The following is a 20,390-nucleotide window of genomic DNA, read 5'->3' as shown; positions in this document are numbered from 1 at the left end:
CTTTTACTGTAATGTAACTTAGCTATCTTGTGTCGGAAAGTGACAAAAATTTCAGAAAATGAAATCAATGTTTATCTAATACTGATAAAATTACTATCTGTTTTGTTGATATTTTTAAATGTTCTGCATCACAGGAGCAGTATGATACTGACAAGTCTTGGTCGAGAATGAAGTGGGTCAGAGCCTTGTTGTTTTAGTAGGAGTTCTGTAGTGTCTGTGACGGTACCGTGGTTATTAGTTTTATGGATTAGTCCATTACTAGTAGGGGTGGGTGGAGGAGCATCTTCTGCACTGCAAAAGGATAGTTCAAAATGGTTCAAATGGCTCTGAGCACTATGGGACTTAACTTCTGAGGTCATAGTCGCCTAGAACTTAGAACTACTTAAACCTAACTAAGCTAAGGACATCACACACATCCGTGCCCGAGGCAGAGACCGTAGCGGTCGCGCGTTTCCAGACTGTAGCGCCTGGAACCACTCGGCCACCCAGGCTTCAATAGTATAGTACATGTGTTAGTTGAAGGAAACATATATTTTCTTTCATTGACCGAATACTTCACATACACATGTTTCATTCTTGTCTTGTATGAATCTGCCACAAATATCGAAAAGAAGTTTCAGTCAGAGTGCAACTGCTAGGCTGAGGCAACGTTTTCCGGTATGGCGCCACAGTCTGTAGCACAAGATAGTAAGATTGCTGCATGAATCTGCTCGTACAATAAACACAAGGAAGTAGCTCTTAGGAGCAGAGTAATACAGATTTCTGGCGCTAAACGTCATTTTCCTAAATAACATGAGGGATTACGAGGGTCAGTGATTTACTAAAACAAAGCGAGGTGGCACAGTGGTTAGCATGTTTTATTTGTGTTTGGGAGGACGATGATTCAAATTCCCATCTCACCATCGTCATATAGGTTTAATGTGGCTAACTTAAATCATTGTAGGTTAATGCTGGGATGACTCCAAAGAAATGCTCGTGTCCAATTTCCTTTCTCGTGTACTCGTAATTTTATCTTGTGATCCATATCTAATTATGATAGCATATTAGACTCCATTAATCTTCTTTCCTTTCACTTTGGCTTAGTAAAGTAGCGCCATAGTTGCTTCTGACCTTAACACTCCACCCAGAGAAAGGAATTAAGGAAATGAGCACCCCTTTTGAATACACTATGTGATCAAAAGTGTCAAGAAACATGGCTGAAAATGACTTACAAGTTCGAGGTGCCCTCCATCGCTAATGCTGGAATTCAGTATGGTGTTGGCCCTCCCTTAGCCTTGATGACAGCTTCCACTCTCACAGACATACGTTCAATCAGGTGCTGGAAGTTTTCTTGGGGAATGGAAGCCCATTCTTCACGGAGTGCTGCACTGAGGAGAGGTATCGATGTCGGTCGGTGAGGCCTGGCACGAAGTCGGCGTTCCAAAACATCCCAAAGGTCATCACGTAATCAGGTCAGGACTGTGCAGACCAGTCCATCACAGGGATGCTATTGTCGTGTAACCACTCCGCCACATGCCATGCATTATGAACAGGTACTGGATCGTGTGGAAAGATGCAATCGCCATCCCCGAATGGCTGCTCAACAGGTGCTAAAACATCAATGTAGGTCTGTGCTGTGATGGTACCACGCAAAACAACAACGGGTGCAAGCTCCGTGCTTGAAAAACATGACCATACCATAACACCACCGCCTCCGAATTTTACTGTTGGCATTACACACGCTGGCAGATGACGTTCACTGGACATTCGCCATACCCACACCCTGCCATCGGATCGCCACATTGTGTGCCGTGATTCGTCACTTCTCACAACGTTCTTCCACTATTCAATCGCCCAATACTTACGCTTCTTACACCAAGCGAGGCGTCGTTTGCAATTTACTGGCATGATGTGTGGCTTATGAGCAGCCGCTCGACCACGAAATCCAAGTTTTCTAACCTCTGGCCTAACTGTCATAGTACTTGAAGAGGATCCTGATGCAGTTTGAAATTCCCGTGTGATGGTCTGGATAGATGTCAGCCTATTACACATTACGACCCTCTTCAACTTTCGGCGGTCTCTGTCAGTCAACAGGCGAGATCGGCCTGTACGCTTTTGTGCTGTACGTGCCGCTTCACATTGTAGCCAGTGGACCTAGGGATGTTTAGGAGTGTGGAAATGTCGCGTACAGACGCATGCCACAAGTGACACCCAATCACCTGACCACGTTCGAAGTCCGTGGAATCCGCGGGGCGCCCCATTCATCTAAGTGACTACTCTGCTATTCACAACACAGTGCCTGGCAGAGGGTTCAATGAACCACCTTCAAGCAGACTCTCTACCGTTCCACTCTCGAACGGCACGCGGGAAAAACGAGCACTTGAATTTTTCTGGGTGAGCCCTGATTTCTCTTATAGTTCAATTCTTTTATCTTGGCGGCTCGCGCACGCCCGCCCAAACGCTGGAGATTGCTGCGTTGCCAGTTGCACACAACGCAAGCGCCAAGAGAAGCAGCGCCATCCTATAGTATAGTTCGCAAGCTTACGTGTAGGGGGGAGCGCGCAGTTCGTGAAGTAAAGCCACCACGGCCGCATTAACCCTTTCGCTGCTACAGACACGTGCTCCCCGCATTCAGCGCTGTGTGCGATTTTGTCATCACTGCACTGCTCGCCTGTGAAGACACACGGTTCTCCCACTGCTTTGACACACTTATCATTCAATTACACAAAAACTATTTGGCCCAAAAATTTGATTTTTACACATCTTCTAGACTGATACCTTCCCCCAATAAATGACTTAATTTTGTTTCGATGTTCAACGCAGTTATTGTTCAGCATTAAATGCAGTAAACCATTGCACGAAATTTTGAAGAGTTTGCAGAGGTAAAAGTCCATAGCGTATACTTTCTGTATAGTCGATTTTAGTTGCCACAATGTTGAGAATCAAATGTGGACAAGATACTTAAATTTCGTATAAAATTTACTGTATAATAATATCTCATTTAAGTACCAGATAGGTGTTGTATGTAATATTGAGAAATATTCTGTCTTTCGCGACTGTAATAAAACTTTTATTTATAACAGAGTCATTTCGCTTTTTTCTAAAATGTTCTGATCAAAACAAAGTTGGCGAAGTACACAAAACTGAATTGTGGACGTAATAAAACATAGAAACTAAAATATATTGTCAGTGAGGCGTAGTGCGCAAACAATTTGTGTTTGTCAGAACGGACAGCAAATACTTGCCAAAACATAGGTCAACAAAAACATTGAATATGATGTTGCCAAAGCAGCGAAGCAAAGATCTGCGTCAGACTATCAAGTAGCTCGGCAACGTAAGAGCCGAAATTCTGCTCTAAATAACACTTTTAATACTGTCACAAAAGAATATATGTCAATATGAATAGTAAAACAGCGACTGCGGAAGAGAAGATATACAAACGAAACAGATAACATGAATATTGTAGGTATGCCTATTCGTTGTTTTTAATTGCTGTGAAAAGAAATATTGAAGGACAAAAACTAGAAAAACCGAAAACTTATTATGATTATAATGAAGAGACAAAGCACTATAAATTTCAAAAAATTACATTCAAACGAATAAAATTCATGACGTAAGACACTTCGATATTGTTTCTAAATAAAGAAAATATTAAGCACAGAACAAGGTTTTAACTCTGCACCTTGCAGCCAAACACCTTAACCATTACGCTAACGCAGCTCGTCCGGACTATGAATTACTGACATTTCGTCGCAGTACAATAGGAAATAAACAATTACCGCTGTTCTTTATTGCGAAACAGCGGTTCGTGAGAATGATACGAACACCTTTCCTTGCTATTGCCTGAATTAAGAGGCTTATTGCTTGTTTGCTTTAATTAATTAATAGAATACAAAGCAATTGGTATAAAGAATGCTTTTTCCAAACTTTCTATAAAAGAAAGTCTGCTATCAAGACACTCCTTTTGTTCAATTACTTTACTTATGACTGAACGTTTCTAAAACTGAAGACACTCGTCCGTGCTCTGCACTGCAGTCGAGCTCTGGCAACATCGTTCTGTGTTCATTGGCTGAGTGTGTTTTGTGACGTCAGATGCGCAGAACGAACCTAAACTTGGCCGCCATCGTAAATGACGTGTACTACAGTTTATTCTGATGATCATTTCTCCCTATGTAGGCGGGTGCCAACAGTGTGTTTTCGCAATCGGAGGAGAAAATTGGAGATTGAAATTTCATAAGAAGATCCCATCGCAACGAAAACCGCCTTCGTTTTAAAAATTGCCACTACAATTCACGTATCATGTCCGTGACACTATCTCCCCTATTTCGCGATAATAAAAAACTAGATGCCCTTCTTTGTACTTTTTCACTGTCATCCGTCAGTCCCACCTGATGCGGATCCCTCACTGCACAGCAATACTCAAGAATAGGGCGGACAAGCGTAGTGTAAGCAGTCTCTTTAGCATACCTGTTGCACCTTCTAAGTGTTCTGTCAATCAATCGCAGTCTTTGGTTTGCTCTACCCACAAAATTACCTATGTGATCGATCCAATTTAGGCTATTTGTAATTGCAATCCCTAAGTACTTAGTTGAATTTACAGCCTTCAAACTTGTATAACTTACCGGGTAATTGAAATTTAGCGGATTTCTATTATAGCTTTCTTTATTCAGGGTTAATTGCCACTTATCGCACCATGCAGATATCTTATCTAAAACATTTTGCAAGTCGTTTTAGGCATCTCGTGACTTTACAAGACGGTAAATGACAGCATCATCTGCAACCAATCTAAAAGGTCACTCAGATCGTCTCTTATGTCGTTAATATAGATCAGGAACAATAGAGGGCCTATAACAGTTCCTTGGAGAACGATGGATATTACTTCGATTTTACTCGATTACTTGTCGTCTATTACTACGAACTGTGACCTTTCTGACAGGAAATCACGAATCCAGTCGCACAACTGAGGCGATATTCCATAGGCACGCAGTTTGGATAGAAGATGCTTGTTAGGAACGGTGTCGAAAGCCTTCTGGAAATCTTAAAATATGGAATCAATGTGACATCCCCTGTCGATAGCGCTCATAAATAGATACTTGTGTTTCGCAAGAACGATATTTTCTTTTTCCGTCCTGACTGTGTGTCAATAAATCATTTTCTTCGAGGTGCTTCATAATATTCGAATACAGTACATGTTAAAAAACCCTACTGCAAATCAACGTTAGTGATATGGGCCTGTAATTCAGCGGATTACTCCTCCTTCCTTTTTTGGGTATTGGTGCGACTTGCGCAATTTTCCGGTATTTGGGTATGGATCTTTCTGTGGGCGAGCGGTTGTATATAATTGCTAAATAAGGAGCTATTTTATCACCATACTCTGAGTGGAACCTGACTGGTACACAATATGGACCGGAGGCCTTGCTTTTATTAAGTGAAGCCGGCCGATGTGGCCGTACGGTTCTAGGCGCTTCAGTCTGCAACCGCGTGACCGCTACGGTGGCAGGTTCGAATCCTGCCTCGGGCATGGATGTGCGTGTTGTCCTTAGGTTAGTTAGGTTTAAGTAGTTCTAAGTTCCCGGGGACTGATGACCACAGATGTTAAGTCCCATAGTACTCAGAGCCATTTATTAAGTGATTTAGTCTGCTTCGTTACTCCGAGGATATCTACTTCTATGTTTCTCATCTTGGCAGTTCTTCTTGATTGGTATTCAGGAATACTTACTTCGTCTTCTTTGGTGAAGGAGTTTCGGAAAACAGTGTTTAAAACTCTGCTTTAGTGGCACTGTCATCAGTGACTTCACCGTTGTTGCCGCGCAGCTAAGGTATTGATTGCGTCTTGCCACTGGTGTGCTTTATGTATGACCAGATTGTCTTTGGGTTTTCTGCCAGATTTCGAGACAGAATTTCATTGTGGAAATTAGTAAAAGTATCTCGCATTGAAGTACGCTCTATATTTCGAACTTATACCAAACTTTGCCAGTCTTGGGGATTTTGCGTAGCTTTAAATTTGGCATACTTCTTTCGCTGCTTCTGCAACAGCGATCTGACCCGTTTTGTGTACTGTAGGGGATCAGTACCATCACTTATTAATTTATGTGGTATGTATCTCTCTCATTCTGTCGATACTATCTCTTTGAAAACATTCCATACCTTTTCTACACTTACATTATCAGATCGAACGGAGTGAATACTGTCTCTTAAAAAGTCGTTAAGAGCATTTTTATTAGCTTTCTTAAATAGATATACTTAGCGTTTTATTTCTGATGGTTGTAGGTGTTACAGTAATCAGCGTAGCAGCAACTGCCTTGTGGTCGCTAATCCCTGTGATCGTCAGAAACACTCACTATTTGTCCGGGATTATTTGTTGCTAAAAGGTCAAGTATGCTTTCGCAACCATTTACTCTTCGAGTGGGCTCATGAACTAATTGTTCAAAATAATTTACTCAGAAAGCGTGCAGTGCAATTTCGCAATTTCGGATGACGTTTTATGTCTGCCGCCGGCTTTAAAAGTATAATTTTTCCAGCATATCGAGGGTAGACTAAAGTCACGACCGACTATAATTGTGTGAGCGGGGTACTTATTTGAAATTAGACTCAAGTTTTCTTTGAACTGTTCAGCAACTATATCTTCTGAGTAGGGGGTCGGTAAAACGATCCATTTAATAGTTTAGTCCGATTGTCAGGTATAACCACTACCCATACTATTCCACACGAACTATTTACTTCAATTTCGCTACAAGTCAAACTACCTATGACAACAATAAATACTCCACCACCAACTGTATTTAATGGATGATTGACTGATCTGGCCCCGTAACACAAACAAAAACGGCCTTGCTGTGCTGGTACTGCGAACAGCTGAAGGCAAGGAGAAACTACAGCCGTAATTTTTCCCGAGGACATGCAGCTTTACTGTATGATTAAATGATGATGGCGTCCTCTTGGGTAAAATATTCCGGAGGTAAAATAGTCCCCCATTCGGATCTCCGGGCGGGGACTACTCAAGAGGACATCGTTATCAGGAGAAAGAAAACTGGCGTTCTACGGATCGGAGCGTGGAATGTCAGATCCCTTAATCAGGCAGGTAGGTTAGAAAATTTAAAAAGGGAAATGGATAGGTTAAAGTTAGATATAGTGGTAATTAGTGAAGTTCGGTGGCAGGAGGAACAAGAATTTTGGTCAGGCGAATACAGGGTTATAAATACAAAATCAAATAGGGGTAATGCAGGAGTAGGTTTAATAATGAATAAAAAAAATAGGAGTGCGAGTAAGCTACTACAAACAGCATAGTGAACGTATTATTGTCGCCGAGATAGACACGAAGCCCACGCCTACTACAGAAGTACAAGTTTATATGCCAACTAGCTCTGCAGATGACGAAGAAATTGAAGACATGTATGATGAGATAAAAGAAATTATTCAGGTAGTGAAGGGAGACGAAAATTTAATAGTCATGGGTGACTGGAATTCGAGAGCCGGAAAAGGGAGAGAAGGAAACATAGCAGGTGAATATAGATTGGGGGTAAGAAATGAAAGAGGAAGCCGTCTGGTAGAATTTTGCACAGAGCATAACTTAATCATAGCTAATACTTGGTTCAGGAATCATGAAAGAACGCTGTATACATGGAAGAACCCTGGAGATACTAAAAGGTTTCAGAAAGATTATATAATGGTAAGACAGAGATTTAGGAACCAGGCTTCAAATTGTAAGACATTTCCAAGGGCACATGTGGACTCTGATCTCAATCTATTGGTTATGAACTGTAGATTAAAACTGAAGAAACTGCAAAAAGGTGGGAATTTAAGGAGATGGGACCTGGATAAACTGAAAGAACCAGAGGTTTTACAGAGTTTCAGGGAGAGCATAAGGGAGCAATTGACTGGAATGGGGCAACGAAATACAGTAGAAGACGAATGGGTAGCTCTGAAGGATGAAGTAGTGAAGGCAGCAGAGGATCAAGTAGGTAAAAAGACGAGGGCTAGTAGAAATCCTTGGGTAGCAGAAGAAATATTGAATTTAATTGATGAAAGGAGAAAATATAAAAATGCAGTAAATGAAGCAGGCAAAAAGGAATACAAACGTCTCAAAAATGAGACCGCCAGAAAGTGCAAAATAGCTAAGTAGGCATGGCTAGAGGACAAATGTAAGGATGTAGAGGCTTATCTCACTAGGGGTAGGATAGATACTGCCTACAGGAAAATTAAAGAGACCTTGGGACAAAAGAGAGCCACTTGTATGAATATCAAGAGCTCAGATGGAAACCCAGTTCTAAGCAAAGAAGGGAAAGCAGAAAGGTGGAAGGAGTATATAGAGGATCTATCCAAGGGCGATGTACTTGAGGACAATATTATGGAAATGGAAGAGGATGTAGATGAAGATGAAATGGGTGATACGATACTGCGTGAAGAGTTTGACAGAGCACTGAAAGACCTGAGTCAAAACAAGGCCTCGGGAGTTGACAACATTCCATTAGAACTACTGACGGCCTTGGGAGAGCCAGTCCTGACAAAACTCTACCATCTGGTGAGCAAGATGTACGAGACAGGCGAAATACCCTCAGACTTCAAGAAGAATATAATAATTCCAATCCCAAAGAAAGCAGGTGTTGACAGATGTGAAAATTACCGAACTATCAGTTTAATAAGTCACAGCTGCAAAGTACTAACGATAATTCTTTACAGACGAATGGAAAAACTGGTAGAAGCCGACCTCGAGGAAGATCAGTTTAGATTCCATAGAAATGTAGGAACACGTGAGGCAATACTGACCCTACGACTTATCTTAGAAAATAGATTAAGGAAAGGCAAACCTACGTTTCTAGAATTTGTAGACTTAGAGAAAGCTTTTGACAATGTTGAGTGGAATACTCTCTTTCAAATTCGAAAGGTGGCAGGTGTAAAATACAGGGAGCGAAAGGCTATTTACAATTTGTATAGAAACCAGATGGCAGTTATAAGAGTCGAGGGGTACGAAAGGGAAGCAGTGGGTGGGGAGGGAGTGAGACAGGGTTGTAGCCTCTCCCCGATGTTATTCAATCTCTATATTGAGCAAGCAGTAAAGGAAACAAAAGAAAAATTTGGAGTAGGTATTAAGATCCAGGGACAAGAAATAAAAACTTTGAGGTTCGCCGATGACATTGTAATTCTGTCAGAGACAGCAAAGGACTTGGAAGAGCAGTTGAACGGAATGGACAGTGTCTTGAAAGGAGGATATAAGATGAACATAAACAAAAGCAAAACGAGGATAATGGAATGTAGTCGAATTAAGTCGGGTAATGCTGAGGGAATTAGATTACGAAATGAGACACTTAAAGTAGTAAAGGAGTTTAGCTATTTGGGGAGCAAAATAACTGATGATGGTAGAGAGGATATAAAATGTAGACTGGGAATGGCAAGGAAAGCGTTTCTGAAGAAGAGAAATTTGTTAACATCGAGTATAGATTTAAGTGTCAGGAAGTCGTTTCTGAAAGTATTTGTGTAGCCATGTATGGAAGTGAATAGAAGCTTTCGAAATGTGGTGCTACAGAAGAATGTTGAAGATTGGGTGGGTATATCACGTAACTAATGAGGAGATATTGAATAGGACTGGGGAGAAGTTTGTGGCACAACTTGACTAGAAGAAGGGATCGGTTGGTAGGACATGTCCTGAGGCATCAGGAGATCACAAATTTAGCATTGGAGGGCAGCGTGGAGGATAAGTATCGTAGAGGGAGACCAAGAGATGAATACACTAAGCAGATTCAGAAGGATGTAGGTTGCAGTAGGTACTGGGATATGAAGGAGCTTGCACAGGACAGAGTAGCATGGAGAGCTGCATCCAACCACTCTCTGGACTGAAGACCACAACAACATCAACATTCCATTATCCTTGTTTTGCTTTTGTTGATGTTCATCTTGTATCCTCCTTTCAAGACACTGTCCATTCCGTTCAACTGCTCTTCCAAGTCCTTTGCTGTCTCTGACATAATTACAATGTCATCGGCGAACTTCAAAGTTTTTATTTTTTCTCCATGGATTTTAATACCTACTCCAAATGTTTCTTTTGTTCCCTTCACTGCTTTCTCAATATACAGATTGAATAACATCGGGGAGAGCTTCAGTGCTTTCTTTTAGGGCTTGGAGCTCTGGTTCTCTCCCAACACAACTACGACAATTTACAACTACAATACCAATCGTTTCTACAACTACCTTACTGTGTTTTACCCGCCCACTTTTCGACGGACGTCCATTCTGTGGTTCCCTGGTTCCCTGAGACCCTCTAACCTAAAAAACCGCCCAGTCCCTTCCACACAGCCCCCACTACCCATGCAGCTGCCTCCTGTGCTCACGATGTCTAACGCCTACTGAGACGCTGATATGGAGTATGGCAGTAGTTGGCAGCACAATGCATCTAATATGAAAAGCGTAAGTTTTTGCTTGTGTCCGGATACTTTTGATCACATAGTGTACCTGTTGAGTAAAACAAGGGTGCTGCAATAGTATGGGGAAATACTGATCATTGTGTTGTTGAAGATTTACTGCTGTTCACCTGTAGTATCAATCGCAGGTAGGATGTCGAAGTATTGTAACAGTCTTGTGATGGGCTACACTTCCCAACTGTTGGTTCATTAAAGTACAAATGTATATTAAATAGGGTCCGCAGCTCGTGGTCGTGCGGTAGCGTTCTCGCTTCCTGTGCCCAAGTTCCCGGGTTCGATTCCCGGCGGGGTCAGGGATTTTCTCTGCCTCGTGTTGACTGAGTGTTGTGTGATGTCCTTAGGTTAGTTAGGTTTAGATAGTTCTAAGTTCTAGGGGACTGATGACCATAGATGTTAAGTCCCATAGTGCTCAGAGCCATTTGAACAATTTTTTTGTATCAAATAGGAAATTTTGGTGTTCTCTAAGGACCGATGGTTGCTCAGTGACGTCTTGTTTCAGCATCACCTACAATGGCAGCAGTTAACGAGGTTCAGCTGACCGCCGCCGTGAACTTGGGCGCCCTTCTAGATGCGGGGGAAGGCGCCGTGGTGATATTAGTGGCGGGCGAGACACGGCTGGCTGCCCACAGGACAGTGCTGGCCGCCAGGAGCCCCGTGTTCCAGGCAATGTTCCAGCATGACACGCTGGAGGCCAGCAGCGGCCACGTCACAATCACAGACGTGGAGGGGCCGGTGATGAGGGAGCTGCTGGCCTACATGTACACCCTTCAGGCTCCCGAGCTGCCTGGCATGGCCCCGCTCTTGCTCGCAGCCGCTGATAAGTACGGCTTGTCCGCCCTAAAGGCTGTCTGTGAGCTGCAGGTGGTCGCACAGCTCTGTGTCGAAAACGCTGCGGCCTCGGCCGTGCTCGCAGTGAGGCATTCGTGCCCAAAACTCACAGCGGCCGCCGTCGCCTTCATAAAGGCCAACCTCCATGTGATGGGCACGAAGGGATGGGCAGACATGATGCGGAACCATCTCGAACATGTCATCGAAGTTAGTCGGATGCTTTCTGATCCGCCACCATCAACCAGGTAAGCACAAGACGAACCACACGTTTGTGTTCGCATGTGTTCAAATGTGTGTGAAATCCTAAGGGGCCAAGCTGCTGAGGCCGTCAGTCCCTAGACTCACTCACTACTTAAACTAATTTATGCTAAGGACAACACACACATCCGTGCCGGAACCTCCAGCGGGAGGGGCTGCTCAATCCGTGACGTGGCACCTCTAACCGTACGGCCACTCTGTGCGGCCACGTTTGTGCTCCCCACCTATATGGCTATGTGTTTTCAAGACTAAAAGGTCGCTGGCTCGAGTGGCCGAGCGGTTCTAGGCGCTACAGTCTGGACCGCGCGACTGCTACGGTCGCAGGTTCGAATCCTGCCTCAGGCATGGATGTGTGTGATGTTCTTAGGTTAGTTAGTTATGAGTAGTTCTAGGTTGTAGGAGACTGATGACCTCAGAAGTTAAGTCCCATAGTGCTCACAAGGGAACCTCCCCATCGCACCCCCCTCAATTTTAGTTATAAGTTGGCTCAGTGGATAGGCCTTGAAAAACTGAACACAGATCAATCGAGAAAACTGGAAGAAGTTGTGTGGAACTTTGAAAAAATAAGCAAAATATACAAACTGAGTAGTCCATGCGCAACATTGGCAACATCAAGCATAGTGAGAACTCAAGACCGCCGTGGTCCCGAGGTTAGCGTGAGCAGCTGCGGAACGAAAGGTCCGTGGTTCAAGTCTTCGCTCGAGTGAAAAGTTTTCTTTCTTTATTTTCGCAAAGTTATGATCCGTCCCTTCGTTCATTGACGTCTCTGTTCACTGTAATAAGTTTAGTGTCTGTGTGTTGCGACCGCACCGCAAAACCGTGCGATTAGTAGACGAAAGACCGTGCCTCTCCAATGGGAACCGAAAACATTTGATCGCAAGGTCATAGGTCAACCGATTCCTCCACGGGAAAACATGTCTGATATATTCTATACGACACTGGTGACGGCATGTGCGTCACATGACGGGCATATGTTGTCGACCCACCTAACTTGTACAATTGGCGAATGGGTAAAAAGATTCTTCTACCTTGCCCGATTTATGTTTTCTTGTGGATGTGATAATCACTCCGAAAAAAGTGATGAAAACATAACAGTTTGTCACATAAACTGAAAATAAGAAATTGAACTTTTCACTCATGGGAAGACTTGAACCAAGGACCTCTCGTTCCGCAGCTCCTCACGCTAACCACGGGACCACGGCGCCCCAGAGCTCACACTATCCTTGATGTTGCATATCTTGCGCATGGACTACTCAGTTTGTATATTTTGCTTATTTTTTTCATAGTTCCACACAACTTGTTCCTGTTTTCTCTATTGATCTGTGTTCAGTTTTTCAAGGCCTATCCACTGTGCCAACTTATAACTAAATCTGAGGGGGGTGGGATGGGGTGGTTCCCTTGTCAGAGCCATTTTTTGGACTAAAAGGTCTCTCACATCCTAAGATGTGCCAGTTCTCTAGACTACAACGTAATCGATGACCGTTTCTTATAGCTCAAGACCTGTCATTGCCTTCTCCTAAGAAGTTCATCGAATCTCTGTATTGAAGTATGTTTATAAACAGTTAAGATTTGCTTAGAAAATCATGGAAAAGCGAAGGTTATTACAGCTTAAGAAATTGTTTTGACCTTCACGCAACCCATCCTTATTTGCAGTCATTAGTTCTCTTATATTGCCGTTGTATAGGTTTTGACATCAACCCTCTCATTGGAGGATAAATTGGTAGTATATTAAGTTGGTGTAATTCTTTCTGGTAGGCGCAAACATGTACTGCTCAGCACAGAAACAGACACACTGACGAGTGCAGTTTGTAGCCAGGCAGATGAGTGCTCAGGCCTTGTTCTCCACGATGTATAGGTGATGCTACATCTCCTTATAAACTGTAGCACTTAGTTGTTTGGTGGCATTGCTGCTTCTAATAATGATGCATCTCACCACATTTATAGAGGTTGAAGATCCAGACTTGGTATTTCGTGTATGTCTATATGTATGTATGAAACTGGGGACCTAGAAACGATGCACAGACTTCGTCCTACTGTAGCCCTCAGTGGTTCACGATCCCACAACAGACCCAGCAGTCTACCCACCACACCGTCGCCCCACACCGAACCCAGGGCTATTGTGCAGTTAGGCCCCCAGTGGACTCCTCCAGGAACGTTTCATAGCACAAGAGTGTAACCCCAAATGTTTGTGTGGTAGAGTAATTATGGTGTACGCATACATGGAAATGGTGTTTGCACAGCAATTACCGACACAGTGTAACTGAGCCAGAATAAGGGGAACCAGCTCACATTTGCCGAGGTGGATGTAAAACCGCCTTACAAACCATCCACAGGCTGGCCGGCAAACTGAACCTCGACACTAATCTGCCAGGAGGATTCGTGCCATGGACCGGCATCCCTTCCCGTTCGGGAAGCAGCATGTTAGAGCGCACGGCTATCCGGGTGGGCTGTTATGTCATCATTTTCCACCACCTGAAGGATTGTAGTATGTAGCAGCAAGAGTCAATGAGGCCTGCAACATAATCCCACTTTTCCATTGTGAGCAATGTGTGGGTGCTATTCTGTCATTCTGTGCAACGGATTAATCTGAGATGTACCCTTTACCCTGTGGCTCCTGCAAGATGCAATTTCCACCCCCACACTACTACAGAAGTCAGACAGATGCTCCTAAGGTTCTAAAGAGAAATGCCTGAAAAACTTTCAGCAATAAATATCTTCTGGAGTCATCCGCTGTAAGGAAATGACACAAAAGTTCACAAAAGTTCTTACGTAACTAGTGGGATAATTGGGTACTGGAGTAGTGCTAATTAGCGTCAGAAAAACACGAAACTAACGAAAATTATTTTTTTTTTTTGCAACAATTCTGAGAAATCACAATGGCACTTTTAGTTATGAACTGAACAAGTTATTTCCGGGTTCTTTTCGGAATGTGAAATTACCTCTTAAGGATAGGATTCGCTAATGAAATTTCTATTCAAAGTTTAATATTGTTATTGACTTGGCAGAATTGCTGAGAGCTGCGCCTACTCAACTTGAATAATTATCCGTTAGAATGTTGCTAGGTACAGTTGAGGCTGTCGCGTGTGAAATGCAGCTAAGTGTACTGTTGTGGAGGAAATATGGGGCTCGCAAGAGCTGTAGCGCACAATACCATAAGCTGCGATGACTGCTGTCTGCGCTGCTGACAAATAAGATAACTCTCGTTCTATCTGGATTGACCTTCGCAAATCAAACTCTCCCTATGCCTTGATGAAGTCAAGGACTCCTATTCGCACCTAGTGTGTAACTATTGGCGTGGTACACCGGTCAGATAACCAGTCCACCACGATGCCACTCAAAAATTCGCTCAAAGGCATTTAACTATAACTCTGTCTGTTCACACCGCACAATAAGTGTGGTGGCCAACACAATGAACAATGCTTAATCACAAGGACTCAATATAGAGTCGCACTCTGATTCGCTCTCGACAGAGGTGCTCTCCCAGTGAAGTACTGAGGAGAGACTTGTTCCTCACTGAGTACACGTACGAGCGCGCACGCTCTCGTTACGTGTTCTCGCTCCAAGAGCGACAACGGAACAGCCCCTCTCCACGCCAGACGTAATGGGGTATATCTATCAGTCTCTTCCATTTCTCCTTCAGCTCAAGGTGTCAGGAATATCGTCTACCAATCAGCATTGCTCTTCTAAAACGGGAGAATGACGTTTCGTTCAAGGCGACCAATCCGGAAATCTGTAGCATCAGCGTTTGGCGTTTACTGTCTCCCTGTGAAAACGTCTGAAACTGCGTGCTATGTTTGTAAAGAATGTGTAGGCTGGGCGCTCCCACACAATGTAGCGGATTTTGCATTTAAGCCGAACACGGGGTCGCTCTCCCTTTCACTCGGGCAAATTCTGTCTGCTCTATGGGTGGTCGCCGGCCGACGTAGATAGGCTGACTCGTCCTTAGAAGTGACCAGCCTCCTGGCGCAACGTTTGCCTCTACCGAACTAAAAGCTTTTGTGACCGTTGTGTCTTGAATGTGCGTGTGTGTACGCCAGCCTCGAATATTTCAACCTCGGTGCGCACTTTGCGATTTACTTGTTATTTGAATATCGTTTAGATGAATTCGTACAACAATGCCTTTATCTTATCGCGTTTGGGTTCGAATGAAGCGTCTTGATGTGCGGAATACGATTGTGAGGGCGGAATATGTAAGCAATGAAGGTCAGGAGACCGCGATGTCTTACACCATTTTCCATGTTTCCATACTGCGTTGACTTGTCGAAGCTTTTAGATGTAGTAAAACATATCACTATTACGACCTCAACCCCACATGCAGGGTCTCACGCTACTAGTAGCCTAGCATTTGCTGCAATTTCCATCAAAATGCTGTGAGGCGAGTCGGCCATCCGGATGTGCTTTTAATAATTTTACTTATATCTTGACCATACCTTTATTTTTCATCAACCTGACGCATTTCGACTTTTCATCATTTTCAAAGGTGCTCTATCTGAAGATGTTGGCCAGTTGCGCTGATGAAATATTGTGCAGTTTTCACTATGACATCCGACGTCTCGCCCGAGAACCATATATACAAGTTTTTTTTAGTGCTTGTCAGATCTTGACTTCCATACCCTTAACTAGGCAAAAAAATAATACTAGCCAAGGCTGCCCACTTGTATCGGCGCCTCATACGAAGATTAAGAAAGCTGAGACAGCCAAATGCTAGGCTTTTAAATACTTTTACTTATGTACACTTTTATTTTTGATCAACCTTATGCATGTCCACTTTCCGTCTTCTTCAAAGGCAGTGCTCTGTCAGTCACGTAAAATCCAGAAATACGGAATAAATCTGAAATCCCCTGTCAATAGCACACAACACTTCATGTGAATAAAGATCTAGTTGTCTTTCACAGGATCGACGTTTTCTAAATCCGTATTGACTGTGTGTCAAATGACCGTTTTCGAACACAATACATTTTCCAAAATCCTGCTGCATATCGACTGCAACTATATGGGCCTGTAATTTAGTGGATTACTCCTACTACCTTTCTTGAATATTGGCGTGACCTGTGCAACTTTCCAGTCTTTGGGTACGGATCTTTCGTCGAGCGAACGGTTGTGTATGATTGTTAAGTAGGGAGCTAATGCATCAGCATACTCTGAAAGGAACCTAATTGGTATACAGTCTGGACCAGAAAGCTTGCTTTTATTAAGTGATTTAAGTCGCTTCACTACTCTGAGGACATCTACGTTACTCATGTTGGCAGCTGTTCTTGATTCGAATTCTGGAATATTGGCTTCGTCTTCTTTTGTGAAGGCATTTCGGAAGGCTGTGTTTAGTAGCTCTGCACTGTCTTCTACAGTATCTCCATTGCTATTGCAGAGGGGATTGATTGTTTGTTGCCGCTAGCATACTTCACATGCGGCCAGAATCTCTTTGGATTTTCTTACAGGTTTCGAGACAAAGTTTCGTTGTGGAAACTGTTATAGGCATCTCGCACTGAAGTCCGCGCTAAATTTCGAGCTTCTGTAAAAGATCGGCAATGTCGGGGATTTTACGTCTGTTTAAATTTGGCATGTTTGTTTCGTTGTTTCTGCAACAGTGGCCTGGCCCGTCTTATGTACCAAGGAGGATCAGCTCCGGCGTTTGTTAATTTGTTTGGTACAAATCTCTCAATTGCTGCCGATACTATTTCTTTGAATTCAAGCCACATCTGGTCTACATTTATATTTTTAATTTGGAAGGAGTGGTCTCTCAAGAAGGCAAGAAGTGAATTTTAATCTGCTTTCTTGAATAGGCATATTTTTCGTTTATTTTTGAAGGATTTGGCGGGTACAATATTCAGTCTCCCTACGACAACCCGGTGTTCATTAATCCCTGCATCCGTTTTGATGCTCGTTATTACCTCAGGATTATTTGTTGCTAAGAGATCAACTGTGTTTTCACAACCGTTTACCATTCGTGTGGGCTCATGTATTAACTGTTCCAAATAATTTTCAGAGAATGCGTTTAGCACAATGTCGGATGATATTTTTATGCATACCTCCGGCATTAAACATGTATTTTCACTAACATATCGAGGATAAATTAAAGTCACCAGCAACTATAATCATATGAGTCAGGTACGTGTTTGAAATAAAACACAAGTTTTCTTTGAACCTTTCAGCAACTAACTGTATCATCTGGATTGGGAGGTCGGTAAAAGGATCCAATTATTTTATTTCAGTTGCCAACAACGACCTCTACCCATACTAACTCATAGGAAGTGTCTACTTCAATTTCGCGACAAGTTAAACTACTTCTGACAGCAACAAACTCGCCACCGCCAACCGTAATTAGCATATCTTTTCGGAACACCGCTAGGTTCTTCGCAAAAATTTCGGCTGAGCTTATATCCGGCTTTAGCCAGCTTTCAGTGCCTGTAACGATTTTAGCATCAGTGCTTGCTATTAGCGCTTGGAGCTGTGGTACTTTCCCAACACAGCTACGACAATTCACAACTGTTATACCAAATGTTCCGGTATGTACGTTCTTCCTGTGTTCGGCCTGCACCCTTTGTGACTGAAGCCCATCTTGTGTTTTCCCGAGACCCTGTAACCTAAAAAAAACCGCCCAGTGGGCGCCACACAGCCCCTGATACCCGTGTAGCCACTCAAGATCATTTCAGTAATTTCAGAGGTTCGAAGAAGATGTATTATCGAATAGTGTATTAAGCATTGCTGTCCAGTTTCGCAATATGCTGCGGAATTCTGGTCGTATGTAAAGTACACACTCGGCAAGACGCAGTCAATAGCTTCGTTGCGCAGTGCCGATGGTTCTGTTACCGACGACCGTACCGCTAAAGCGGAGTTATTGAACGCAGTTTTCCGAAGTTCCTTCACCAGGGAAGACGAATGGAATATTCCAGAATTTGAAACACGAACAGCTGCTAGCATGAGTTTCTTAGAAGTAGATACCTTAGGGGTTGCGAAGCAACTCAAATCGCTTGATACGGGCAAGTCTTCAGGTCCAGATTGTATACCGATTAGGTTCCTTCAAGATTACGCTGATACAATAGTTCCCTACTTAGCAATCATATACAACCGCTCGCTCACCGATACATCTGTACCTACATATTGGAAAATTGCGCAGGTCGCACCAGTATTTAAGAAGGGTAGTAGGAGTAATCCATCGAACTACAGACCTATATCATTGACGTCGGTTTGCAGTAGGGTTTTGGAGCATATACTGTATTCAAACATTATGAATCACCCCGAAGGGAACGATCTATTGATACGTAATCAGCATGGTTTCAGAAAACATCGTTCTTGTGCAACGCAGCTAGCTCTTTATTCACACGAAGTAATGGCCGCTATCGTCAGGGGATCTCAGGTTGATTCCGTATTTCTGGATTTCCGGAAAGCTTTTGACACCGTGCTTCGCAAGCGACTTCTTATCAAGCTGCAGGCCTATGGGGTATCGTCTCAGTTGTGAGACTGGATTCGTGATTTCATGTCAGGAAGGTCGCAGTTCGTAGTAATAGACGGCAAATCATCGAGTAAAACTGAAGTGATATCAGGTGTTCCCCAGGGAAGCGTCCTGGGACCTCTGCTGTTCCTGATCTATATAAATTACCTGGGTGACAATCTGAGCAGTTCTCTTAGGTTGTTCGCAGGTGATGCTGTAATTTACCGTCTAGTAAGGTCATCCGAAGACCAGTATCAGCTGCAAAGCGATTTAGAAAAGATTGCTGTATGGTGTGGCAGGTGGCAGTTGACGCTAAATAACGAAAAGTGTGAGGTGATCCACATGAGTTGCAAAAGAAATCCGTTGGAATTCGATTACTCGATAAATAGTACAATTCTCAAGGCTGTCAATTCAACTAAGTACCTGGGTGTTAAAATCACGAACATCTTCAGTTGGAAAGACCACATAGATAATATTGTGGGGAAGGCGAGCGAAAGGTTGCGTTTCATTGGCAGGACACTTAGAAGATGCAACAAGTCCACTAAAGAGACAGCTTACACTACACTCGTTCGTCCTCTGTTAGAATATTGCTGCGCGGTGTGGGATCCTTACCAGGTGGGATTGACGGAGGACATCGAAAGGGTGCAAAAAAGGGCAGCTCGTTTTGTATTATCACGTAGTAGGTGAGAGAGTGTGGCAGATATGATACGCGAATTGGGATGGAAGTCATTACAGCAAAGACGTTTTTCGTCACGGCGAGATCTATTTACGAACTTTCTCTTCCGAATGCGAAAATATTTTGTTGAGCCCAACCTACATATGTGGGAATGATCATCAAAATAAAATATGAGAAATCAGAGCTCGAACAGAAAGGTTTAGGTGTCCTTTTTTCCGCGCGCTGTTCGGGATTGGAATGGTAGAGAGATAGTATGATTGTGGTTCGACGAACCCTCTGCCAAGCACTTAAATGTGAATTGCAGAGTAGTCATGTAGATGTGGAAGTGTACAATCATTGTTTCCGCAGGTAGCGGATTCCATGGCGGTGGGGCAGGAGCTACGCACTGTAGTGAAATTTCAGTTAAAAATGAAGGACAATACTCATTACGTGACTAGGTTTCAGGGTTTGGACGATTGCACAGAGTTCCACACTATAGATTTGCATGAAACTAGCATTACATGGAACATTTTCTCTCGTGTTAGTGGGTATGAAGCCTCTGGTAAACTTTATGTAGAATACTTTGAACATAGCTGCTACGGTTCAGTGACCGTGTCAGAATTATATTGGAACAAATAAGCCCTCGGTCACAAATATTTAGTCAAAATTGACCTGGTTTCGACGCTACTATGAGCGTCGTCTTCAGAATTAGACTAACTGTTCTAAAACATATTAGGTATATAGTAAATTAATAAAATTAAAGTTTGTAACGACTTATCCTACAAAATAGATTAAGGAAAGGCAAACCTACGTTTCTAGAATTTGT

The 20,390-nt window shown here is 43.1% G+C and overlaps 1 protein-coding gene across 1 annotated transcript in view; it reads left to right on the top strand.

The window, feature by feature from the left end:
• The first annotated feature begins 10,904 nt into the window (after window positions 1-10,904).
• Window positions 10,905-20,390, top strand: part of LOC124553415 (ankyrin-3-like) — a 41,475-nt gene continuing 31,989 nt past the window's right edge. The window contains exon 1 of the mRNA XM_047127279.1: window positions 10,905-11,467. Within this exon, the coding sequence (XP_046983235.1) occupies window positions 10,905-11,467 (563 nt within the window). The remainder of the gene's footprint in view (window positions 11,468-20,390) is intronic.

The sequence above is a fragment of the Schistocerca americana genome, chromosome 11 (genome assembly GCF_021461395.2).
Source record: "Schistocerca americana isolate TAMUIC-IGC-003095 chromosome 11, iqSchAmer2.1, whole genome shotgun sequence".
In the NCBI taxonomy this organism is placed as follows: Eukaryota; Metazoa; Arthropoda; class Insecta; order Orthoptera; family Acrididae; genus Schistocerca; species Schistocerca americana.
Note: the sequence above shows the minus strand (reverse complement) of the source record. Positions and strands in the feature narration are given on the sequence as shown.